Genomic DNA, 27,900 nt, shown 5'->3' on the forward strand with positions numbered 1-27,900 from the left:
CTGGGCATGCTACATTCTTAACTGAGTTTTTAACAATGACCAAATATGAAATAAACAACTATCTATGTTAGAAGCTTATATGTATATGTATGTGAGTGAGCAAAGGAGAGAACTATTTCAAAATCACTACAAATATATTAGATAACATTTTTCTCTATGTGGTCTTTATTATTTAACAAAAAGTATCAAAACAAAGTGAATAACAAATAATGACTTATTTGCTTTGGTCTTTAACTGAAGAGAATATTGGAGTGCTAATGGTCTATAATCTCAAACTAGCCCATCTCTCCAGATTCATCTTGTGTAACTGAGCAGGAAAATTGTGTACCTAAATTTATTAAGTCTTCTGTCCTAAGTACACCTTATGTATCTTCTTATAAGGTTTTGCATATAGTATTTTTCCTGCTGGGAATGTTCCTCCTTTCCTACCATTATCTCTTCCATTCTCCTTCCTACATTTGTTGAGTTTTTATTAGGCATACAGCGTGTTGTAGTTACTGGGATGCCAAAGTAGCTTTCACATGGTCCCTGCCCTTTTGACACATCTAAGTCCCTCTTGGTCATATAATCCCAGACACATCTCGCCTGACAGCTTCATGCGTGTGGACTGCCATCAATACTAATCCATCTGCACACATGCTGCCCTGCACTCTTCTTTAACTGTCTCCTTAAGGAACCGAAAACCCAGGGAAGGAGGAGACCACATTGTAAGCCCCTTTGTATGCCCAGCACCTAGCACAGTGCTTGGTGTATAATGAGAGTCAAAAAGATATATGTTGATGGTAATGAGATTCTCACTCCCAAATTGTTTTCTGAAATTGGTAGGCTTAAAATACTATATCAAACAGTGATCAATATCCAGGATGTTCTAGGCCAAATTGGCAGAATAAATGTGTATAAATCATGAGGATTGGATAGCATCTCCGAGAGAGTTTGGGAGTCACTCAGGGATGAAATCGGGGAACTGATGACAAAAATGTATAAGCCATTGTTTCAATTGACCTCTGCATAAGAAAAGTGCCAGGTAACAAATGTGAGCCCTTCATCTAAGAAAGACTCAAGAAAGCATATTGCATAGGCCAAAGGATTCTATAATAAGGGACCAGATAGCTGATGTGTTTGAGGGCATGATTTTTATAAGAGAAAACTGTACATCAAATATTAATAAACTATAGCATATTCAGATGGGGGGATAGACTAAGGAGGGGTCTTGAAGTCAGCCACATGAAGAATAGGTGAACATGTGGGGACAGTATACAAGAGGGGAGCAGCCTTGCTGGAATTTGTGGGAATATAGGAAAGGGATACATAACTGTAGCTATTGCTAAAAGACACAAAATAACTTTTTGTAGGAGAGAAAGTAGACATTTTGGACCCCATTTGTGCTGGTCTGAATGTATTATGTCCCCCCAAATGCCATTATCTTTGATGTAATCTTGTGTGGGCAGACATATCAGTGTTAATTAGGCTGTAATTCTTTGAGTGTTTCCATGGAGATGTGCCCCACCCAACTGTGGGTGATGACTCTGATTATATAATTTCCATGGAGGTGTTACCCCACCCATTCAGGGTGGGTCTAAATTAAATCACTGGAGCTATATAAATGAGCTGACAAACAGAAGGAACTCAGTGCAGCTGAGAGTGACATTTTGAAGAGGAGCCACAGCCAAGACGGACACTTTGAAGAATGCCCAGAAGCTGAGAGAGTAACTGAAGATGAGAGACAGTTTGAAGATGGTCGTTGAAAGCAGACTCTTGCTCTGGAGAAGCTAAGAGAGGACAAACACCCCAAGAGCAACTAAGAGTGACATTTTTGAGGAACTGCAGCCTAGAGAGGAATGTCCTGGGAGAAAGCCATTTTGAAACCAGAACTTGGAGCAGATGCCAGCCACGTGCCTTCCCATCTAACAGAGGTTTTCCGGACACCATTGGCCATCCTCCAGTAAAGGTACCCGATTGCTGATGCATTACCTTGGACACTTTCTGGCCTTAAGACTGTAACTGTGTAACCAAATAAACCCCCTTTTGTAAAAGCCAATCCATTCTGGTGTTTTGCATTCTGACAGCATTAGCAAACTAGAACACCACTGTATGAGAAAAAAGATGGGTTCAATAGGCAAATACTGGCGAGAGACAGATTTTGGCTTCATATGCATCAGTAACTCCCAACTTGAGTCTTGATTATCAGTTATTCCAGAAGAGTTACACCTGAAAGCTAGTTCTAACATATCCCTGAAATGATTCTGAGCATATCACAAGCTTCAGAGCCACCAGCAAGGGGACTCTGGACTTAGTTGACCAGGATATAATGTGTTAGGTATAATTCCTAGGTACCTCCATGCCATTCAAGTGTTCCCATGAAGCTCACGGTGCTGGTTCAGTCCAGGTAGGACTTTGGTTTGGTTTATCAGGTTACTTCCCCCACTGGAGCAGAAAGTGTCCTCAGTCCCAGCCCTGGTAATACCAGCCCTTTGTGGAGGACACTGGGCCTTAACTCTCAAAGCATCAACCATTGGTTAGAGGATTGTCTAGTGGTTTAGGTATTTAGGCTTCACGGAACAAACAGATCAGGGTTTATATCTTGGTACCACTATTATAGTATTTGTGTGATATGGAATGGGTATCTTGAACTTTCTAAACCTCAGTTTCTTCTTCTATAAATAGGAACAATACTCTCTTGTTATAATTATTTAGAAGGAAAAGTTAAATAGCTTCTTTGGCAATTTTAGCAGAGTGCCTACTCATATTGAGTGTCAAATAAGGAGTAGCTGTTCCATTGCATTAGATATTCTGGGATTTAGACATCCATAGAAAACAAATGAAGTAACTATAATCATCTGAATGCTGCATTTCAACTACTCTTATAACATTTATAGGTGTCAATATTGCAAAATTGCTTGCCTTCCTTATGTCCTCAACTCTTTAGGTTTTTCCTTCTACAGTGGTACATATCAGTATGGTCCTTGCATCCCTCATGAGTTAGACCTTCCATGCTTGACAAGGAATGATTAGAACGGCACCAACTTGGAAATAGGAGCTGTATCAAGCAGAGGCTGATTGTGCGCAACTAATTAAATGGAGACTTCGATGCAGTGAGTGAATATATAGTTAATGCAGGACCCACTCAAATCTCTCCATGGTCACTACTGAGGAATCCACCACAGCAGTTGTTTGTTTAAATCAGTACTGGAGAAGAGCTCATTGGATTATATTTGTAAAAGACAAGTAAACTAAGTTATCGTACAAGGATGAATATTAATTATCATCATCAAATATGAGGATTCTACGTAGGAAGAGAAAGCAAATGGTTGGGAGAAAAAGAAATTTAAACTTCCAGGATTCTCAAAGATTGCTTTTAGTTCTTGTTTTGTGTCATCTTGCAAATAAAAGGCATATATAAGTGTGCAAAAATACCCATATTTTAGGGGACATTAAGGTTTTCTAACTAGGAAAGAGTTGCAGTTGGATTATAGAAAGAGTTCATGTATGTTTAAAAGTGGGCAGGAAATTAGCAAGTATTTTATCCAACATGCCTTGATAAATAAAGACCTAATTATTAATCTTTACTGAAAATAAGGAGCTGTAGAGCAGATATAAATGCCTTTGGGGACCTAGAGAAGGCATTTTTTTTATTTATTTATTTTTTTTTTTGACATTGTGGGTTTCCTGTGGTGAAGCTCCTGGATATTAAAGGGCAAGAAAATGGCATTCTTTATATCCTCAAAACAGGGTGGAGGATGAAGGACCCATGACAATGGAAATTAACTTTGAGATGAATAAAGTACATTTTTGGTATCTACTGAAAGAGCCCATTCTACGAGTGGAAAATCTTTGTAGTTGCTTCTTGTCTAGTCATAATAAGAACATATTAAATTCTTGTGGGTTCATGAACTGGAAACAATATCCCAATATTTTGTTGCAGCCAAAATAGCTACAAAATGATGAGTGCTATTAGGGAGGAATTTGGATATAAAACAGATAATATTTGGAATCCTTATATAAGGCTTTTGTGTCCATACTAAATATAATTGGCATACTTGATTGTCCCAGATAGGTGGACAAACAAGAAAAGCTTGAGAGAAAGAGAAATGAAATTGTCTCTGAAATTTTACAATGGAGTGAAAAAATAGGGATACTTCAGTGTGGTATGAGAAGAGGAAAAAAGGTCCTAACTGAATTGTGCAATATCATGAGCAAAGTGGATATGCTGATTTTTAAATTGGGCATCATATATTAAAACACCATATATAAAAAATCCTATTAAATTAGGACAAATAGGATTTGTAATTTAAAGGGATAAGTATTAGAAAATGAATGAAAGTGCCAAATGCACAGAGTAGAATATATTTTTTAAAAGACCTACATGTTGCATTTAGGAAATATGAAAAGATTCACGAAGGGCTTGACCCAAGTGGTTATGCATGGATAAAACAGGCGCAGAAAATGTTTGTCTTGACAATCTTGTCAAAACAACTGATAACAGGATCCTACTCTGGGTGGATTTAATTAAGAGGTCCCTTTTGTTCCAAAGGAGTTGATCCACTTTACAAAACATAGGCATATGTTGCTTCTCAGAGCTATAAACATAATAAACGTATCACTTTAGCATGTCTACTCACCAACCAGAAAGATGTTTTGGATCTGCTCAGATTCTAAAAATTGTTGCTATATTTGTCCATGAGACACCTTCACGCCTGGTTATTTAGTGAAGTAGAGAACTCGGGCTTTTTCATAAATCACAGTGCATTGCTCAGCACTGCTTGGTGGCCTCATTCTTGAACATTCCATTCAGTGCCTGAACAGAAACTCTCCAAATTGGATTTTTAAGGCATGAAGATTTGCTACTGTACATTGGAAAGGCATCCTTTCAGGATTCTCATTCTGAAGTGAACTTTATAAAATAAAATATATCTCTTGAGTAGTGGTAAATTGATGTCCCATCCATGGCATGTGCTATATTTGTGTTGTCCGGTGAATCAATTTAAAAAGCATTACAAGCTCCACATCATCTAAAAATTGAGGATCTGCAAAAGGTCATGTGAAAGTCTGCATTCAAAAGATCCTCTACTTCCTTAAAACACCATTCTTAATTAAGTCAATACTTGATATTGATGTTTTTAGGTATTGATTTTTTCTGAAAAGTCAAACAGAATAATTTAGAGTTTTAATAAAAAAAAGCTTCTTGTTTGACTATTGCTCTTGTCTTGTTTACAAGTCTTAACTCTGGGGAACCACAGACTTACTGCTCATTTTTAATTTAAAATAAAATGTAAAAAGAAAAACTCTCCAGGTAATCTATTACATCCAACAGCCCAATGTGATAAGGTACAAATGAAAATTAGTCTCAAGTCAGAAAAAATTTCCTGAGGGCCTACACAGTTTCAGTGAGCTTGATCATTGTTTGCAGCATGTAGCAATACAGTTTTTGAGTGCTCTCTCACCAATATATTTTATAATTGTAAATTGAACAATGACATTAATATTATTAATCTATCTTATAGAGTTTAATATTATTTTTACAGAGTGGACATATAAGGTGAGAAAAGTAAATCACTTTTATGAAAATTAAAAAAAAAATACAGTGTAGTACAGGAGAAATAGAAAGCATATTTTTGCAATCAAGCATATTTAGGACTCCATCTTAGTTTTGAATTCTGTCCCTACCCATTTCTGGCATCTGTGTGAACTTGAATCACCTTCTATGGGCCTCAAGTCTAATTTATAGGGATGTTAAGTCCGAATCACCTGAGTTTATAGAATGATGCCCATTTTAAGAAATTGCTTCTGCTTACAAAGAAGACGTGTTGTAAGTGTCCAGTTTCCCCCAAATAAACTTAAGTGCACATTTCTCCCAAATTTGAGCTTAGCAACTGTAGACCGGTTAACAGTGCTCCTGCCAAATGTTGCTTCATTTCACTCTTTAAACCAGAAATTTGACATTCCTCCTCCCAGCCTTGCAACTGATGGTTGGTCTTGAATCTGCCTCCTCTCCCAACTGCCCTGCAGGCATTGCATGTCTATCTGGGGGAGATTTAGCTGGAACTTACAGCCTCAATGAATACAGTGGTTCCCTGCCTCTTCCTCCCCTGCCTAAAGTGTACCTTTTCCCTCCCCATCAATTTCAAGCCTGTTTTGGGGGACTGAGGTATGGGGTAGAGATATCCTCCACCCCCTCAAATTTTGGGGGCCGTAATAATTCTGCAGTTCTTTGAATAACCATCAAAAATTAGTTCCTGGTCTGTATCCAGTGATGTGTTAGGCATGGATGCTGTGAAGTCATGCAAGGCAGGTGCCTGCCTTTAAGGATCTTGGATTTGGAGGCACAGGTCTACCAACAAGGGCAAGCAGGTGAAATAAGCTACTGCCCGCTGCACACAAGCCCAGAGAAAGTGTTACCCTTTGAAATACTTCCTGATTCAGAGGATCAGCTTAAAGCACATCATTTGGTGCTAAAGAACATGAAACCCAGGGTCTTAAAAAAATTTAGGCAAAATATCTCAAAACTGCAATTCCATTTATAAAAAAAACTGGTTCTGATTGTAAATGCCAGAAAAAAATAAATAATCACACACCTATTTATCCTTCTGTAGTCAACAAAAACCTTAAAATTGTTCTTCAAAATGGAAGGGATGCTTGTTTCTCTTTGCAAACTAAAAGTAAAACAAAACCAAAGAAAAAATCATGAACACTTAAAGGATTCAAAATTAAGAAAAATAATAGAAAGGTACCCCAAAGACTACTTTATAGTGAAGAAAACCCATGTTCTCTATGAATAATATTGCAATCTAATATTACAACTGACCCAGAAGAAAGAAGAAAAAATATTCTCATGATTCAGTCTGCCATAACTAATCTTAATCCTTAATTTACTATTATTCTCAATTAAAAACCCAAGTGATGTGAAGGCAATGAACAAATATCAATGAATAAAAAATAGAAGAATTTTTTTTTCAACAATGTGGGGCCAACATAGACAAATGCACATGCAAACAGCAGCAATTTGAAATCTTAATTTGTATTGAGTCAAGTGTGGAGGTAACTAAGGAGATTCTGAGAAGGAAAGAGTATGCTGTCAATTGCCTGAGATTCACACTGCATATACATTTAGAAGAAAAAAAAAACCTTTGGTGATGTTTTTCCTAAACTGAAAGCTACATGAACCAACGAGTAAATTATTTTATTCCGTGCATGAGTTTCTGAAGCCATTGCTCTCTGACTCTCCGCTTTTCTGCCTGCATGGAGTTTGCTGAAAGCCTTTCACCTAGATGGTGAGGTCAAGAGCTAGGACCTTGGGGCCAGGAAAGAAAGTTCATTTTTAACAACTTGGAACAAACCATCTTCCACTTCCAAGTTGAAGACTGCTTAAAATGACAGAATCATTCCAAATTTTATATGTTGTTTCAAAGGTTTTCAACCCTCAAGTAGAGGCTGTTCAGCACAGCCACCTTAGAATGAGACAAACTACAAATTCCCGTGCCAGGATTCACAAACTGGGCAACTTTAGTCGAGTCACATAACTGAGTAGTGGGGTTGTTACAAGCTATGTAGAGTGCATGGCATGTAATAAGCAAATATGTAAATAAGTTAGTAAACAGATATTCAGTAAATAAATACACACTTGTTAGCAATCAGACTGGTGATGTGTTCAGCTGTTTTTATAGATGAAGGAACTGAGCCTGAGAGAGTGAATCACCCAGGTTACCAGAAATGGAGGAAAACACTAAACGCCAAACTCTTTACAACAGACCATTCTAATTTCCCTTGAACTGGAGCCATGCTGGTACATGGTGCAGCTATTTCTGAATTGGCTCTCAACAGTCATTAAGCTACCAACAATCTGGGTCTCGGAAAATGACAGACGCCTTTACTGTTGCTGTTAGTACGTTTCAGTTTTATTCATTCCAATAGAAAAGGTGTCCTACCCAGATGCTGTCTTCTTGCTTGTACTGTTTCCAATTGCGTCCTGTGTCACTGAACATCAGGCTGTAACTCGTCACCCAGTCAGAGCTCCCGTATCTTCCCTGCGTGGCCACTGCTGTCACCTCCACTCTGTTTCCCAAGTCCATCTGGAGCCACTGTTGAGCGTTGGAATCTGCTGGAGACCAACCGCCAGTTCCTGGAAAAGGATCAGAGAGAGAGACAGTGAGAGAGAGAGAGTTGTAGTAACATCCCACATGGCTACAACTTTCAACTCTCAAAGAGAAATAAAACAGTGTTCAACTAGGATATCTTTTCCCCCAAATGACTCTGCCCTTCTCTGCCTTTGTATTTAACATACCTTGTACTTTCTTTGGCTATGAATGCCCATTCTCTTTCTCTCTTGACTTTCCTCTCATGATTTAAGACTCATCTTAATAGCTGTTTCCACCATGATTCTTTCTCTCTGCATTTGTCATTATGGTTTACATCTCCTGAATTCCTAGTGGAACTTGTTTTATGTTTTTTTTTCCTTTTCTTACAACTTTAGCCTTTGCTTGTAGCTATATATGAACATGCCTTAAATCCTTTGCCAGGCTTATGACCCCTTCCGTTCTTCTTTCCTTCCTTCCTTCGTTCCTTCCTTCCTTCCTTCATTCATTCCTTCTTTGATTCCTTCCTTCCTTCTTTCCTTCCCTCCACCCTCCCTCTCTCTCTTTTTCCCTGTCCCTTATATCTCTCCAAATACACACTATGGACCCACCATGAGCCAGACATTTTGCTTGTGAATATAAACATAAAAGGATCACTGACTATGGCGTTTAGTGGTTACCCTTCATTCATTCAGTAGATATTCATTGAGCACCAGCAGTATGCTGAGTGCCAAAGAGAGAGAGAGAGATACAAACAAAACTGTGAAATGGATTGTAAGAGGAAGCCTTAAGAGAGCTAAACACAAGGTACAATAGGAGCACAAGGGACAGAGTACATCAGGCAGTGTCCAGAACAGCCTTCCAAAGGCAGTGACCACAAAGCCGAAACCAGAAGCAAGTACTGGCATTTCCAAGGAAAACAATAGGAAATCAGGGTAAGAGCAATCAGAGAAGAGGGAATAGTATGTGCAAATTCTCACGGAGACATGGGACAGTCTGACAAGTTCTTGAATCTACGTGTGTCTCTGTATATGTGATACACAGGGGGCATTCAAACATAAAAGAAAAAAAAAAAAACTCTTCGGCCCCAGGATTTTTTTTTTTTTTTTTTTTTTTTTTGCCACATTTGAACTTTGTTTGCAGAAAATCAATATGAACACTTGATTAGTTGGAAGAATTGTGGCCTACATTTTCTGTTTTCATTCACGTTGGAATAAAGAAGTCAATATTCATCTCTACTCACTGCAGAGTTCATAAAACTTCTGAAACCTTATTGGGAGCCTTTGAAGAATTTTTCACACCATGGGTGGAGAGGGTGGGAGAGCAGTCCATTTGTTAACTGCCTTGTTCACGCTATCAGGTGAGGGAGTTAATTGAATTTTTTATTTAAAAGAGTTAATCAATAAACACCTTTTTTATTTCAACTTATGTCACTGAGAGCCATTCTAATGATGCCCCAGTATACTTTCCTGCCATCTTAACAGGAGTCAGTTGAGCTCCTCCTTAGCAGCGGAGCACATGCACTACCTTAACTCACAATGTAAAGACAGCTCCTCATCATATGGCACTGGACACGCAGATCCAGGAGATGAAGGGCAGAAGGTGGATCCTACACTGCACAAAAGGCACTTCCTACAGGTTGTGGACTGATTTTCTTCCAGTAAATAGCTAGTACCCAGTACTTTGGATCAATAAACTCTCATGCCCTTCACAAGTAGATTCCAATGCAAGGTAAGGGAAGAGAAGGGTCTATGTGAAGCACCTACTCTGGAGTATGTTTTATTACGTGTTTCGTGCATATGTGGTCATCACGAATACAGAAGCAATATTGCTGCCTGTTTCCTATCATCCCATTGTTCTCCCTTCTGTAGTACTAGGATTGCAGTGGATGCATGGCTTAATTGCATTTTTCAGCTTTCCTTCCTATGACAGTTGTGGTCATGTGACCAAGTTCTCCACAGTGAAAACCTCGGTGGAATGAAATGTGCCACTTCCAGGCCAACATGACTCTTCCCTGGTTACTTTCCCCTTCTACCACTGATGGACGCACTGATTGACAAGGCCCTAGATGGTGTCAGAACAGCAACATGGAAAGATCCTGAATCCCCGAGGTACCTCATGGAGGAAAGTGCCTGCCAATTTGAACACCTGCCCTGAACTATCATATGAGCAAGAAATAAACATCTATCATGCTTCATCCCTTGCATAATGGAGTCTATTTGTTACTACAGTTAGTTAACTAATGCAAATACAATATCCTGTACAGGAAATTGCTGTATCCAACCAGGCAATTTAAGAGACCCAACACCCAGTTTGGATAAATCCAGTAATTTGAGACTATTCTTTAACAGAAATGTTCCTCAAAATCCAGAAAATCAATAAGAGGTTATTGGCAAGGAGGAAAGGCAATGGGGGAAGGATTCTGGGATGTCAGAGAGAAAGTATGTTTTATCAATCAGTCCTGTCTTTACCAACATGCCAGCACTTCCCAAACCACTCCACCTTCCCCCAATCTCTCTAACTGACAGGGAGGCTTAAAATAGAGGAGGTTTTTACATTTGCAAGAAATCCAAAATTATTATGAACCTACTCTTCATTTCTATCCAATTTTTCCAGTAGCTCAGTGCATGAGGCCTCTTCCTTTTTTGTTGAAGAAAGCTAAAGTAGAAACTGTATGATTTCAACAATATTAAAATGTGATAAAAATAAATCTTTAGGGTGACTTCCTCTGAGCGGTGAAAATATAAGTGATTCTTATATTCATGTTTCTACTTCTTGCATGTTACATATTTTCTGTTAACAGCCTGTCATTCTTTCATAAACTGAGATTCTTGTTGCCCATATTTTTGGGATTTATTGAGCAAGGAATATGTATATCAATTTGACAGCTGATGTTTTAATAGAGGAATTTTCAATTTTTGTGTAACCATCACTGTTTTCTAATTTTAAATTCTTAAGTCTTAACAATTTCTCTTCTATTCTCACTAGTCCACAACTAGATGTTGTTCTTAAAAATAGCTTTCTGGGTATCTTTTAGAATTTTTCCTTCATTTACTCGAATTAGCATATAATAGACATTTATATTTGGTATGGAAGAAACAGAATAAAATAACACAGAACCATTCCCACCACCTTCATGAAAAGAATAAAATCACAAAAAAACTGACCAAAACCCAAAGCCAAATTAAGCAAAGCAAAACAAAAAAAAAAAAAAAAAAAAAGAGGGCGAGTTAGTGCTAAAAAGATTTCTACAAATGTGTCTAAAGCAAATAAGAGCTCCCTTCTGCCCACAGTAAAAAGCTTAGCTTATTAATTCCCCAAAATTTAAAGAAAATGGAATTATAACTGTTAGCATTCGTTAACACATCAAGTTAAAAATTCCTGAACCCAAGAACTTCAGCCCAAGCTGGTAAAATGGAGGTGCACTACTGAAGTGATAATTCCAAGGACTCTTTCCCTGCTGTTGTAGATGATCCCTGCATTACAGCTAATAGGCAAAACACCCAAGGTGGCCCTGGTTGCTATGACAAACATTTTGTTCCTTCCACCAAACAGTAAATGTGTTTTCGCAAATGACGAGAGTGGTCTGAAGATACTATTTGCAGTTGCTCCAGAGACACGCTGCGCCCACACTGGCTTCCTGTTTCCAAATCCTTCTCTAAATTGGGGGTGTAACATACACAAAAAAGTATGTATTTGGCAAGTTGAAGGTGTTAACTGAGGCCGTTGTGTGTGTAATTGTGACTGCAGTAGCAATCGTTATTCATTGCCATTCCCATAAATGCTGCAGTTTGCAGGAAGCAAATGAATTTCAAGGAATTATAAGCCCCCTTTTGGTTTTTAATAGCATTTACTATGTTTCAGGAGTTTTTTTAAAGCTCTTCCTCACCTGCTAATTCATTGTACCCCAAAATACCAGAATTAAGTACCCAGAAAGAATATGATCCCATTCCATAAGTGAAGACATGGGATCCTAGATGATTTTGGTGCTCTATCTTAGCTTATTTCTAGTATATCCCAAGTCTCATACTCTAGATAGTTTATTTTTGTAAAGGTGGGCTCGGGAAGGTTTCAGATAGAAAGTAAAAATCCCGGTTCTGCCCCTAAGGCTTTGAATAATTTTAACTCTTTGCTTAACTAACCTGACTCAACTCCCTCTATATAATAGACAGGTTAGATTAGATGAGAGAGTCCCCAAAGTGTGCAATCATCAGAAATGCCTAGAAATCTGGTGAAGAAGACAAATACAAGTGTCTCGGCCCATTCCCTGATAACTTATGCAGGAGTCTAGTTTGGGATCTGTATTTTTTAAAAAGATACTCATGACATGCTGAGTGGTTTGGGAGCCACTGAATGAGATAGAATCCAAGGGAATTAAGGTTTTAGTCCAGATATTTTACTGACAAGAGTTGCAATATGTGTATTTAATGCTCAAAATTAGCCTGAGGTCAATAAGATATTTTTTTATTAGTAAGAAAGTGATAATAACCATAGCAATATCAAATTGCCTCTGGACACTTCCTTAATTTGATTCCCAACTCCTTGCACCCAAACAGAGCTGGATACTTGAAGTGAGAGCTACAATTACCAAGGAAATCTGAGAATGTGTGAATTCAGAAACACCCTTCTTTGCTCTGGCTTGGACAGCTCTTTATCTAACACTTACACAGCCCTTGCTCAGCACTTGGCAGACATCAACTCATCAGTCACCTCAGTAGCCCTGAATAATGGGTATTATTCTCCCCATTTACAGATTGAAAGACTGAGGCCAGAATAGTTGAGTAATTTGTCCAAGATCACACAGCTAGTAAGTGGCAGGGCAAGAGATTCAACCCCAGGAATCCTGAACCCCAAGCTGAGGCCCCTCACCACCTGCCCCACTGCCTCCCCATGGCACCCACCCAGCCATCCTTCCCTAGTCTTCCTCTTTCCTCATGACTTATTAGAAACAGAATTCTTACTTGACACTTTCTCATTATCTCATTTGATTCTGAGAGAAATCAACCAAAATATTTTCAATTTCCATTGGATAAGGAACAGAACAGCCTCAAAGGGCCAATTACTTATGCAGGTTATATGGTGAGAGCCCAGTTCCATTGCTTTAAAGTTCCTACCAATGGTTTTAACAGGAGCCACAGTCTTCTGCTAGGAGAAAAGACTCACACAGAGATTTCTAAGAAAGGCTTAATGTAAAATAATTAACCCAGGTCTTGTGACCCCTCTTTGGTCCCCAAGTTGACCACACCTTAACTAAAAATAACATCTTCAGAAGGTCCTTTATATCGTGATTCCAAACTTTGCATCACAGGGTATCTTGGTTTGCTAGGTCATTATGACAAATCCACACAATGGATTTGCTTAAACAATGGGAATTTATAGGATCATGGTTATGAGGCCAGAAGATGGCCACCATCAGGATATTGGCAAAGCTTGCTTTTCTCCAGAGTCTGTAGCGTTCCGGTACTGGCTGCAATCCTCGGGGTTCTTGTCTTGTATCTCTGTCTCCCATTACATGGCAAGGCCATCTCTTTTCACTGGCCCTTACGGTTTCCTCAGATGTGTAGCTTCATCCTGTGAAGTCTTCTCCACCCTCTGGCTTCCAGTTGCTTCCCTTTAGAAAGGGCCTCCAGCACTCAGGATTAAGACACATCCTCATTCACCTTAACTAAAAGCAACATCTTCAAGAGGTCCTATTTACGATGGGTTCACACCCACAGGAATGGGATTATGATTAAGCATGTCTGAATTGGGGTACAAAACCCAGTCTACCACAGTAGGGTGAGCTCTACGTATGAACCGGAATAACTGGTAGAAGCTGCAGAAATTCCTCAGTTGTTACACTGATTCCCAACTCTAACTCAGAAAAGGAAATGAGAATTATTTGAGGTCACACACTGGAAATGGGCACAAAACATTTTATACAGGTTGCTGCTAAGCAATAATTTCACAACTGTGGTAGTACAAGACCAACTGGAGCTAAAGTAGTCACACACACAACACACACTGCATTTTCTCACCTAATCTGTTTTAAGAACACAGACTGGCCATTTTTGAAAACCCTAAAATAAACCCTTCGGAGAACAAGTTTCCTAGACAAGCCTGCCCCTAGTCTTACATAAGGCTCCATAAAGCCAAGGATATTCTCACAAATGATTAAGAGTTTAGCTTGAATTACTAGTTGTATCTTTAACTATTAAAGGACTGGTGACTCTGTTGGCAAAGGTTCTAGATTTTCCAAGGACAGAGTTACCTAGTAATGGTAATGAGTCAAGAAGGAAGGCTGTCTCATAAATATTTGAAATTATACAGTATGGTGGAAATAATAACATTCGCACACATGCTTGGAGTGCTCAGGAAGCTTCCTGCATTTACTCTCAGAGAATTGCCATCCATTTGGAATGGGAAGCTTGGCCGGACAAGGACATCTGAGGCTTCAAAGCTCTTGGCTGGAACATTCAGCATCACCCTTGTGCTACTGTACAGGTGCAGTGTGACTTTGAGTTTGCAGCCCAGCTCTTCCTACCCTTCCATCCACACATTAATTTAGGAGCAAAGGAGCCTCCTGGGAGAAAAGAAAATGGGAATTTGGCCAAACTCCTCCAAGGTTCAGAAAGATAAGTACCTGGAGTGTTCCTACTTGAGGGGACTTTGCAGGCTCACAGAAGGAAGTTTGGGTCAGAGGGTCAGACCCAGTTATCCAAGTCAAGGGCTGCACCAGAGAAATGTCTGGGGGACTGGCTCTTGGTATGTGACTTAATTTGGCTTCTCCCTCATCAGTTATGAGACAAGGATTTGAGGGCAAGTAATTTATTTGGTAAGTGACCCAGGAAGCCGGGTGAGGGGAAGGAGATGAGACAGGGAAGGGATGATAACCAACCCAGGGTGCTTCATCTATCAGTCACTCCTGTGGGTGAGCTTATCCATCCAGCTGGTAGCCAGCTTAAGTTTAGTTCATTTAGCAGGAGAGAGCTGGGGTTTTCCTGCAACAGCCTACTGTCAGGCTCCTTCCAGCAGCCTGTTGCAGGTAGCATGGAAAAAGCCCTCAGACAGAGAAAGGGAGAGAGATTGTTGGGGTTGGAAGTGGGTACCCCAACCAGATGCTCTTCAGCTATGATGCTGGCCCACAATAACCCAGGGCCAGCCCCTTCTCCAGAAATTTGGCTTCAACCAAACAGCAGCCTCCTTGCTTAGTATCTTAGTTTTCCAGAGCTGCTATGACACATGCCATACAATGGACTGGTTTAAACAGCAAGCATTTATTGGCTCACAGTTTTGAGGTTAGAAGCAGCCTCAAAGCAAGATATTGGCTTTTACCCAGAACCTATAGCATTCTAGTGCTGGCAGCTGGCAATCCTTGAGGCTCCCTGGTTTGTATTTCTGCCTCCTGTCACATGGTGATGTCCTCTCATTTCTCATTTCTGTGACTTTGGGTTCGATTTATAAGGCCTCCAGTAAGTAACCCAGATTGAGGCCCACTCTGGTTCGGTTGACCATACTGTGCCAGTTTGAATATATTGGGTCCCCCAAACGCCATTATCTTTGATGTAATCTTGTGTGGGCAGACTTCATCAGTGTTGATTAGATTGTAATTCTTTGAGTGTTTCTGTGGAGATGCGCCCCACCCAGCTGTGGGTGATAACATTGATGAGATAATTTCCATGGAGGTGTTGCTCACCCATTCAGGGTGGGCCTTGATCAGTGGAGCCATATAAATGAGCTGACAAACAGAAGGAACTCAATGCAGCTGAGAGAGACAGTCTGAAGAGGAGCTACAGCCAAGAGGGACACTTGGAAGAAAGCACAGGAGCTGCAGATGAGAGACAGTTTGAAGATGGCCATTGAAAGCACAGTCTTGCTCTGGAGAAGCTAAGAGAGGACAAACACCACAAGAGCAACTAAGAGTGACTTTTTTGAGGAACTGTAGCCTAGAGAGGAATATCCTGGGAGAAAGCCATTTTGAAACCAGAACTTGGAGCAGATGCCAGCCACGTGCCTTCCCAGCTAACAGAGGTTTTCCAGACGCCATTGGCCATCCTCCAGGGAAGGTACTGATTGCTGATGTGTTACCCTGGACACTTTATGGCCTTGAGACTGTAACTGTGTAACCAAATAAACTCCCTTTTATAAAAGCCAATCCATTTCTGGTGTTTTGCATCCCAGCAGCATTAGCAAACTAGAACACACACCTTAACTACAAATAATGTCTTCAAAAGATCCTATTTACAATGGATTCACAGCTTTAGGGAAGTAGATGGAGATTAAGAACTTGTTTTGGGGGGGAACAAAATTCAACCTACCACAACTGGGAAGCTACTACTCCCCCTGCCCCACTTCAGTCACTTCAGACTGACTCATATGGGGTTCAAAATGTCAGCTACATACTCCAGTGTCCTCTAGCATTCAAAGGGAGATAGACATCAGGTGAGAGCACAGTTTTGCTAGCTTTTCCTCCTTCCTCATCCCCCTTCTCTCACACACTGTGTCCAGAGAGCACTCCCCCAAAAATCACTGGATAAGAGGTTCCCATCTCAGTTCAGTTTCTAAGGAATCCAATCTACAACTTGCCTAGTTCTGATGCAGGGAGGCCCAAGTGATAGGGACACCAACGTCCTCTGACAGTCCTAGCACTTGGCCAAATCCTTGTGCGTTTGTTAGTCCCTGTTGGCAGTGAAAGCCATGCTCTTACCCTGAAAATTTCTGATGCTCTTTACTCAGGCAGTTTTGCTGTGAGACCCCACACTACATATATTCCCTGTCCAAAAACAGAGACATCAAGGCCCTGACAGATGAAGAAAGGGTTCCCAGCCACACATTTGGCAGCTCAGAAGTTATATAAGAAATAAGGGAGATAGGCTAGGGATGTTTGGAACTCAGAAGATTTGGAGTTCAGCCCCAAGGAAGATCTCTCCATTCTTATGCTCCCTCATAAGATGCTCCATCATACATGCATAAGAAAAACAGGTATTTTTACAGATGTTGGTGGGACAGTTAAATTGAACAGACTCTGGAACTATGCACTTCAATATGGTAGCCACTAACGACAGGCAGCTATTTAAATTTAAATTAAACTTTTAACTTAAATCAGATTAAAAATTCAGTTCCTCAGCTGCATTGGCTACATGTTCAATAGCCACATGATTTAGTTAGAGGCTACCTGACTGGGCAAGGCAGCTATGGAACTTCTCCATCATTGCATAAATTTCTATTGGACAGCACCAGAATTTACTCTTATAAAATGGGTAGAAAGTGGACTCTATTTTAATTTAGCAAATCCATACAATCTTACTTTCCCATCTGCTGCTGCTCAGGCATAAAAGAATTTTAGTGGATTATATATACCTTATTTATTGGCTTTGTAATTACTGAATTCACTCCATGAGTAAAGCCCTGTTGAAGATACAGCAGCAAGACAAGATTCACTTACCTCTTTTAGGCATGTAGAGAAAAAAATTACTCTCCCAAGGTCTTCAAAAGAACAACAGAGAAAATGGAACTGGAAGTCAATTTTTACTCATATTGCTGGCATTAACACTTAAACTTTTCTCTTGTGATCAGCATACATTGTAATCAGCTGACATACTACATTTAGCTGGGTCTCTTGGAACAGTTTTTTTTTTATTTTTAGAAAGACAATTTCCAGTCAAAGTTGGGTGTTTGAGTTAAAGGGATTTATTTCTACCTCTGTGACTTTGGGCAAGTCATTTCCCTTCTTCTATAAAAATAAGGTTTGATTAGGGTTTACCCTGCCATAAGTCAAGAAAAGGTAATACCGTTCAACACATAGGTATCATGAATATGAAAATGAAATTGTTAAAACAGATATGTGTTTAATTGTGTCACCCCTAAAACTTCATTTTGGGTATTTTTATGCAAAAGAGGAACTTTGATATCAGTTCAAATCTCCATCAGGAAGTTACTCTCTGGAATATGTGCAGTATAAACCAACAGAGTGGGGTGGAGGTAAGTAGTAGATGCAGTTCATTAAGAGAGTAGAATGCAACTCAAAAGCCATCTGAATAAAGCAATGTGAGGAGGAGGAGGAAAAGAGAGAGAGAGAGAGAGAGAGGTAGAAAGAAAGAATGAAGGAATCTTTACAGTCATGGTCCATTATTTTCTTACTCCATATCAGATGATATAGTTTAAAACCATTCATGCAAGTGATTGGTTCAGGAGTGGATGCATGGCCAAATTGTGGCTAATTATCATGGAAGAAAATCTGCTGGAGATGGGGAGTATAGTGGTGTCAGGAATCTTGAAAAGAATCCTTTGCTCTAAGCAGAGGTTCCCTGAAATTAGCAAACATCAAGAAGAAACACCTGAGAAGCCTGTAAAGCTCTAGTTGCAAGTCCCACCATCAGAGTTTCTGATTCAAGGGGTCTGGGATGATGCAAGAAAAAGTGCATTTCTAATAAGTTTCCAGTTGCTTCTCATCATGCCACTCTCCAGGTACACATTTTGGTAGCTTCAAAGACAGCCATTGGAGGTGGTGGTGTATTTGTTTCTCAGATAACTACTGTGCCTGGGTGAGATGTTGGCACGGTTAGACTGAGCATGATGCCCACGCTGAGTATGACATTGTTGAGCTTAATCTCCCCCCACCCTTGGAGCCTGCCCTCATGACAGACTTCTTTTTCCATAGGATAATAAGTTTTATTAATTTTAATCTTTTTAGTTGCAAAATAAAACACAGATACTGAAAATCACTCAACCCAAATATTTTGCTTAATAAATTGCTATAGGGTGAATGCTTGTGACCACCACAACTCTTCAAGAGATAGAAATATTGTCACCCCCACACACAGAAAACTTCTCCATTTGCCCTAGTCTCAGTTATGTAATATTTTTTCATAACATAAACTAGTGTGAGCTGGGTTTTCTGTTACATGCTGTTATTTGCATACAAAATGCCCTAACAAAGATACCAGTCTCCAGAAATAGTATCTGATTGCTGTGGAAATTTTTATGGAAGAGACTCATCAGAAGCAACTTCTTAGTGAAAGAAATGAGAAAGATTCTGTGGTTGGTTGAATTATGCACCTCAATTTAGACATGTGCATAATTTTAATCCATGTCCCTGTGAGTGTGAGCCCAATGTAAATGGGACCTATTGAAGATGTTGTTTTTAGTTAAGGTTTGGTCCAAATGAATGAGGGTGAGTCTTAATCTGGATTACTGGAGGCCTTATAAAGAGAAAGCCACAGGGAGGAGCCTAAAGCAGAAAGTCAGCTGGAACCGGAGGAGAAAGGAGAGGACACTGCCATGTAATGGGAAGCAGGAGATACAAGTCAAGGAACCCCAAAGACTGCAGCAGCCATCCCAGGATGCTACAGACCCTGGGAGGAAGCAATCCTTCTAGCCTCTGAAAATATGAGACAATAAATTCCTATTGTTTAAGCCAACCCATTGTGTGGTATTTGTCATAGCAGCCTGCCAAACTGAGACTTATTCCTTTATAGAAATCTGGATGTTCTTGAAATGTGCACATTGATTAGAAAAACACAGAATGCAATCCAAAAGCAAGCAAACAATTCCACAGACATGTATAGGTGGGATAAGTATAGTGTGAGACACTCAAAAGGGGCAGCAGAAAAGGGACAACCATAGGAGGAGGAGGAGGGCCCAAACTGCAGTCCTGGAGAAAGATGAACTGGAGGTGTGTATCAGCTCTCATTTCCTTGTTCTTTATAGTATATTATCTGTTATCACTTTCACTCAGCAGGGTGGATACAGTAACCTTTATCTCATCTTTTTAATGACATTTCCAGAATGTCTTAAGTGGAAGACTTCTTCTAGAAGGGTCTAGGATCTAGACTGAATACTTCCTATGTATCTGCATGAGGTTAGATAAAGCAAGAATATCCTCCATGCAATATGCTATTTGAATACATCTTATTTTCTCCTAGGTGTGACACTCATTGCAACAACAGTAGTAAACCACCAATCATAATGCAAATATACATCATTATTAACCCTGCTCTTTAATTCCATTTTTGCTTTTAAGTTATATACAATGAACTTTGAAGTGAAGATGCTCTTTACTCTTCACAAAGTATTAGAGACATCAAATTGGTGATTCACAAAACTAGCTTTTATGTAGTGCTACTTAGAAATATTCTCAACTGGGCCCTTCAAAGGAAGTAACTAAATATCAGGAATATAAACAAAGGGTAAAGTATATTTATTTATCTACATGACTTATCTACCACTTTTGTTGTGCCAAATGGTGATTTTTAGAATGTGTGAAAAATTATATTATGAACAAGCAAATGCATTCATATGTTCTCCCTTCCCTTTCTCCTCCTCAACATCATTTTGTGTTGCAATTAGCCTAGCTGAATAGAGAATCATCACATTGTCTATATTTGATTCGTCTATATTTGAGAAAGGTCCCAAGGCTCCTATTAAATAGCAGGAGAGTCCTATACTGTACTTCTCAACGATCTATGGCTGTCTCTGCAAGAGAAGAGGCCCTGGGCACCATTTAAATATCTAGGTCAAGGTTAGCTTTGCCCACAGGCATATTAGGCCACAGATACACAAATCTCTTCCTCATACTTGATGCTTGAGAATACAGTCTTTGGGGTTAAAAGGTTGACATCCATAGTTGAATTGCCAAAATTACCTGAAATTATTATGCCAATAACACCTTCACTCAGGATAAGATCTCAGATCAATGTGACTAAAACTATTGGTTAATGTAGTGTAGACCAACCTGGATTCAAATATAAGCCCTTCTAAAAATTAGTCATGTATCCTTGGGTCAGTGACTTAATCTGAGTCTGTTTGCTCATTCTTAAAAATTGAGAATAGTAGTGAATATCTTAGTACTGCTGTGATAATAAAAAGTATAGAAGTTAAGTTCCCAGCACAGTCCCTCATTCACAAAACCTCAGCCAATTCTGATTTGCCTCCATCTTCCCATACCTTTCAGATCCAGAGTGAATAAGGTGCAGAGCTAAGAAATGATGAGGCAGAAGATTCAGGGGTGGATGAAGATTGAACCTCCAACTTGCATGCATGAATGAAACACTCATTAAGGTACAGGTTCTGATCTATTAGTTCTGGAGGACAGGCCAAGATCCTGGGTTTCTAACAAGCTCCCAAGTGATGCCAATGTTGCTGGCCAAGGCCCCCACATTGGTGAACAAAGAACATTCTCAACAAAGAGAAGCCTAGATCTTGATGGCTTCTATGCCTGGGGCAGTTAAGACAGGGCAACAGAAAGGAAAGGTGCTTAAGAGGAGGAAAGGGCCTTGCCTTGGTTTGCCAGGGCTGCTGTAACAAACAGAAATTTAAACAATAGAAATTTACTGTTTCCCAGTTCTGGAGATTTTAAGTCTGAAATCACGGTATTGGCAGGGCCATGCTTTGAGAATCTATCCCACGCCTTTTTATGTCATCTGGAGGGGCCAGAAATCCATGGTGTTCTTTGGCACATGGTGATACAACTCAATCTCTAGTCCATCCCATGACCTTCTATCAGTTGGTTTGTGTCCAAATTTCCTCTCCTAATAAGGACACCATCTTCAAAGATCCTATTTACAATTATTTTCACAATCACAGGACATGGGGTTACAATGTCAACGTGTCTTTGTGGGGGAGGGGGAGCTCAGTTCAATCCAAACACGCCCTTCAAGGGGAGGGAGAGAATCCAATGACAACTTTCAGTGTATTTCACCATCTTTTTTAAACAGATTAGATAATATCCATATCACGTCTGGCTCAGCAAGAGCAGTACTTTAGTGCTGCCTGTGAAATTGGAGCTTTGAGATTCTCACCGAGCTATCTGGAACAAGTCCCCAGAGAGCTGATATCATCCTAACTGTGGGAGCCCTTACTCCTGCTTTGCTCCTAGTCTCACCGTGACTCCAAATTGGAAACTAACTTCCAAGACCTTCATGGGTCCTTCGCTTTTTGCAACCAGGGCTGCCCAGGGGAGGGCGGAGGTGTGGAGGATGCACAGATTCTGTGCCAAGGGGAGGAAGGAAGGGGAGAGATTGAAGTCTCTCCATTTGCCCACAAGCCCAGGAAGCCAAAAACGCCTTGACATAAGAAATCAAATTCTCCATGGCAACAAAATTGTCATGCTAGAAACACACAATCTCAACTTACACAGGCAAGCATCTTGAAAATACATTGAGCAAGGAAGAAGGATTAAAATTTCAAAGAACGAATGGTAAAATTAATTGTTTGCAAAGCTATATTGGAGGAAAGAAAAATAAAAGGATGGGAAAGAAAACACAAGCCTCACCTCTCCTGGGGCCAAAGGCATCTGGTTCCTATCTGCCTTTTAATCATAAAAAGAGTAACTTAAAACCTTCCCCTCAGTTTCAAGAAAGTCTAAGCCACAGTTCAGGGGCTCCACGCTGTGTCACCAGATCTAGCACTTCCTGCTGACATTAAGTGCGTCTCCGCAGCATGGTTGAATTTAAAGCCCAGATCAAAAGCCTTCTGGCCACAAAACAAATCACATTTGACAAAGACAGATCCCTCCTAAGCCACAATTACATAGATTGACCCGGCAACCTAAGTTAATGGTGATCTGAGCTCCGCTTAATGTATTTTGTCGTTTTCTTTCAAAAATAATTAGTTCTCTTCCTTAGCTTTTCATTTTCTTTTGTGTGGTGGATGGAGATGGGGGCTGAGGGGTTTGTGGAAGTGAGAGAATAAAAATTCCATTTGGCAAATCCCTTCCGTAGATGAGATAGCAGTGTGAAGACTATTATGGTTGGGGTTTAACCATCTAATCCCACTCTGCGTATGGTGAATTGCCCAGACCTTGGCTGCCAGAGCCCAGCTATAGCTCAACATCTGTTTCCAAGGGCAAGTTTCTACTTAAAAAGATTAGTTTGTCACTGACAGAACTCATTACACTTGTTTTATTCTGGGTCTGAGGGTGCCCGTCAGATATTTGCCCAGCACATCCTTCCTGGATTCTTTTCTTAAAAATTCTTACTGTGGAAACATAGATACAGCCATCCCCTTTCAAGTACACATATTCTAGGTATACCATGATTATAGGTAAATAATGCATATTGTAGGCGTTTCATCTAAGTGCAACCATGCAATATGTGTCCCATTGTTTCTGGCTTATTTCACTCAACATAATGTCTTTAAGGTTCATCCATATTGTCATATGTATCAGAACTTCCTTGCTATGGCTGAATAACATCCCACCGGATGGATATACCACATTTTGTTTATCAGTTCATTTGCCACTGGACACCTGGATCACTTGTACATTTTGGCTGTTATGAGTAATGCTGCTATGGACACACTGGTGTACCCACATCTGTTAGAGCTCCTGCTTTCAATTATTTGGGGTGTATATCAAGAAGTAGAATTGTCAGGTCATATGGTAATTGCCTTAGTCTGCCAGGGCTTCTATAACAAATACTACAGACAGGTTGGCTTAAACAGCAGGAATTTACTTGAAGGCTAGAAGTTCAAAGTCAAGGTGCCAGCAAGCCACGCTTTCTCTGGAGGCTCTCACACATACAGGGAGGCTTGCTGGCAACCCACAACTCAGTCTCTGCCTCTGTCACATAATCATCTCTCTCCCCATCTGTCTCTACTCCCTGTGTCCAAATTTCCTCTTTCTCTAAGGACTCCATTCATATTGGAGTAAGGCCCTCCCTGATTCAACTTGGCTTCATCTTGATAGGATCTTTGAAGATCCTATTCATAAATGAGTTCATACCCATAGGACCAAGAGTTAAGACTTAGACATGTCTTTGCAGTGACATGATTTAATCCATAACAGTAATTCTATAATGAAATTTCTGAGGAACTGGCAAACTGCTTTCCACTTCCCACATTCTTTGCTTTGCTCTTTGGACTGGAACCCTGCTTTTGTCATGAGGAATTTTCTTGCTGTGCATCCTTTCTTCCTGGGTACCAGTCAGAGCAGAGAGCTGTTCAGTGGCGATCCAAGGGCACACCAGGAGTAAAGTTCTCCTTAATCACCCATGTACAATGCATGCCAATGGTTTCCATAATCCCCAAGAGATCCACTGATTTTAAATGGCGCCGAGGACTGCACGGAATTTCCTGTCTCTGAAATAGCTCAGCAGGGGTAAGCTGAAAAGATGCTATTTGAGCCTGCACAATTCTATTGAGAATAACTTACTTTTATGTAAGCCACAGCTTTTGTAATTTGGGTTTCATCTTGGGTGGAACACCAGCAAGTTCCTTGACAAATGTGAGGAAGACTACATGGTGTAGAGCTCAAGGAACTCAATAAATACTACGATGAATGAATGAATGGAATAGGTTAAGTAAAAATTATCTAAACCTGGAAATCCAAGGAGAGTACAGCATGTCCTTTCAATATCGTATTGGGACATTTTTTTTTAAACCAGTCCACCCAATGATTATTTAATTTCCTAGGATGCACCTGTCCTTTGACTTTGCTATTCACTATTGATCAAATCCCAGGTGCTATTAAAATACATATTTCTAAATATCTCAGGGCAATAGGAAAGTTTACTTACCTTTTAAGAAATTAGTTTTCTACTTACCTAGAAATTTTATTCTAACATTTTCTCTTTCCAAAAATCTCCAAATACTCATCCCTTAAAATACTCCTTGAACCAGTTTTACCATCTTACCAGTTGTTTCATGAGTTGCATATTTTTTGATATGCTCATTCTTATTTGCATGAGAATTATGTTTTTAACTTACTAAAAATCATACTTTGACAAGTATTTGTTGCTCAACTATGTTAAATTATTCCCTGAGAATCAAAAAATGTGAATGTATACCTTGGTTCCTACTGTTTATGAGTTAAAATCTAATTCAGAAGAGGTGTGTGTGTGTGTGTGTGTGTGTGTGTGTGTGTGTGTGCACGTGTAAGAACTGGGATTGGAGAATGGGGTGTGGGGTGGTATTGGGTGGTAGAATTGAAGAGTTATGCTTTGTGCAGTGCCTTCCTGGAAGAGAAAAAGAGATGACACTGAATAAAGCAAGCCCACTGCAGTAGAATTCTGGTGCAGGGGAAAGCATACGATGAATTACAGGGTTGAGACAGAACACAGTGAGATAGGGCCACGGATATTGAAAAAGGCAGAATGGAGAAACCCACAGTGCACTCGTCGGATTGCTCATTGCCTTCTGAATTAATTGAACCAATAAAAACAACCCCAAATTTTCCTATCTAAAATACTGAAGTTTTCCCTGATCCTTTGGGCAGAACAGCGTCATGTGGTGGTTAAGAGCATGAACTCTGGAGCCAGAATTCCTGAGGTGAGATCCTGGCTGTGATGCTGGTTTACTAGCTGGACAAGATACATGACCTCTCTGTGCCATGACATTTTCCATTTATGAAACAGAGGTAATGATAATACCTACATGGAGGTTTTTCGGGAGGATAGAGTTGATATACAGTAAGGACATAAAGCAGAGAGGGCTTGTGAAAAATGCAGAGTGTATGGCTGTTATTGCTTTTATTTGTGTCCTGGGAGGCCTAAGCTGACAATGAAAGGAGCGTGAACTCCTGTGCACACACTCTCACCACTCAGGATGGAGCCAAACCTGCTAATAGCAATGTTGAGTAGTAATCACTGAGCATCCGGCTGTGAACTTGCTGTTCCAAACACTATTACGGAGAATTTAAAGTAAAAACAAGAAATTGCCATGTATAACTGAAGACATCCTAGATTTCAAACCTTGTGGTACAATTTGCTCTTTTGGGTACATTTGATGTCTTTCCTCTTTTAAAATAAAAGGGAAGTTTTGAAAGAAGACATTGAAAAGGGGGCGCTCACTGAGACAGAGCTCTCTTTCTTCTAGGCTGTTGCAGTGAAGAGATAAGGCATAAGCCTTTAATTAGAAGGGGAAAAATAAGTCATGATTTTATACTCTTATTTCCAATGCAAATTAAAAGTTACAGGTTGTTTCCTTTACCTTCCTAAAATCTGTTCCTAACAACATTAACATAATTACTTCTCTGTGTTATCCTAATATGTATGTATGTTACATGTGTATATATTCCATATGTGCATGTGTGTATATATTATTACATGCATCCTACTAATTACAACACATATAATCCTACAATATATGAATATATATGACTTTATATATCCAACCATCTCTATATATTTGACTCTATATACCCAATTATATATACGTATGTGTGTGTGTGTGTGTGTGTGTGTGTGTGTGTGTATATATATAACAAAATGACAATACAAATATTGTCACTAACAACAAAGGTTAGCTATTAATTACCCTCACAGTTACGAATATAAACTCTTTAAGAAAAGAATTTATGCCTATTTTTGCCAACTGTGTGCCAGGATTTTAGCATATCTGGCACACAGGACATGCTAAATAGATATTAGAGGAAAGATCTCTTACTCTTCAATTCACTCAATCTAGTGGTGTGCAACCTTTGTCACATTTTAGAATCACCTAGAAAGCATATCTTTGTTCACTCTGCCAAAGCTTTTACCTGGGTCCCATCCTAGAGCACTTAATTCCGAATATCTGGGAGATGGTCTTGGACACTGTGGCTTGTAAAACTTACCAAGTGATTCAAATATGCATCCCCGGGATGAGAACAAGTGACCTAGGGCCCTCTTCAACCTGCCTTTCATTCCTGAGGGGTGGGTTTGGGCTTGGCTATCATCTCCTTGGGAGCTGGGTTAGAGGATGAGTTCCAGAGCATCTTAGCTCTATGGACTGTATCTCCTGCCTGGCCTTTTCTCCTGGCAAAGCACCCAGATTCCCCAAGCAGCAGGACTATTATAATGAGTAGGGGCAGAGGCCTCCATGTCCCACCAATACCACCCATTAGGGAAGGAGCTGCCCCTCCTCACACGCACAGCTGGGTGGCACTGAGGCAAACTCCAGCTCTGGAAGCCCTTTCAGAGGGCATGTTACATAAAGTCCATCCACCTATGTTTCTTCCTGAAATGAAAAGTGTGCCTCAGCCCAGTTCTCTATCCTGCACTGAAAGGAATGTTTTGGACATGCACGTAGGGTCCCAGTCTACACATAATGCTGTGAGGCAGGCGTTATCGGTCTACTTTACAGATCAACAGCCGAGGCGCAGATTGGTTAAGGGACTTGCAGATACTCACATGGCTTGTCAGTGCCATAGCCAGCATTTAAAGTTGGGCCACTTAGTCTCCAAGTCTCTTTTCTTCCTTCTGCACTCCCTTTTAACACTTGCTGGTGAATTAGTTTACTACTGTCTTGGTTTGGACCATGAATGTTGGGTACAGATCCCCAAGGTTTGAATACAAGCATCTCTCCTCCCTAGCTGTGTGATCTTGGGTAAATTATGCAACTTCTCTGGGTGTGCCAGTTGGAATGTATTGTGTCCCCCAAATGCCATTATCTTTGATGTAATCTTGTGTGGGCAGACGTTATCAGTTTTGATTAGATTTCCTTGAGTGTTTCTTTGGAGATGTGCCCCACCCAGCTGTGGGTGATGACTCTGATTTGATATTTCCATGGAGGCATGGCCCCACCCATTGAGGGTGGGCCTTGATCAGTGGAGCCATATAAATGAGCTGATGGGCAGAGGGAACTCAGTGCAGCTGTGAGTGACATTTTGAAGAGGAGTCACAGCCAAGAGGGACACTTTGAAGAAAGCATAGGAGCTGCAGATGAGAGACAGTTTGAAGACAGCCGTTGAAAGCAGACTCTTGCTCCAGAGAAGCTGAGAGAGGATAAATATCCCAAGTGCAACTAAGAGTGACATTTTTGAGGAACTGCAGCCTAGAGAGGAACATCCTGGGAGAAAGCCATTTTGAAACCAGAACTTTGGAGCAGATGCCAGCCACGTGCCTTTCCAACTAACAGAGGTTTTCCAGACACCATT

General features: G+C 40.1%; 1 protein-coding gene across 1 annotated transcript in view; it reads right to left on the bottom strand.

Annotated features, from left to right (window-relative positions):
* Positions 1–27,900, bottom strand: part of CNTNAP5 (contactin associated protein family member 5) — an 860,113-nt gene that overhangs the window by 639,710 nt on the left and 192,503 nt on the right. Inside the window, 1 exon segment of the mRNA XM_037849799.1 lies at positions 7,923–8,116. Coding sequence (XP_037705727.1) covers positions 7,923–8,116 — 194 coding nt within the window.

Source organism: Choloepus didactylus, chromosome 9 (genome assembly GCF_015220235.1).
Source record: "Choloepus didactylus isolate mChoDid1 chromosome 9, mChoDid1.pri, whole genome shotgun sequence".
Taxonomy (NCBI): domain Eukaryota; kingdom Metazoa; phylum Chordata; class Mammalia; order Pilosa; family Megalonychidae; genus Choloepus; species Choloepus didactylus.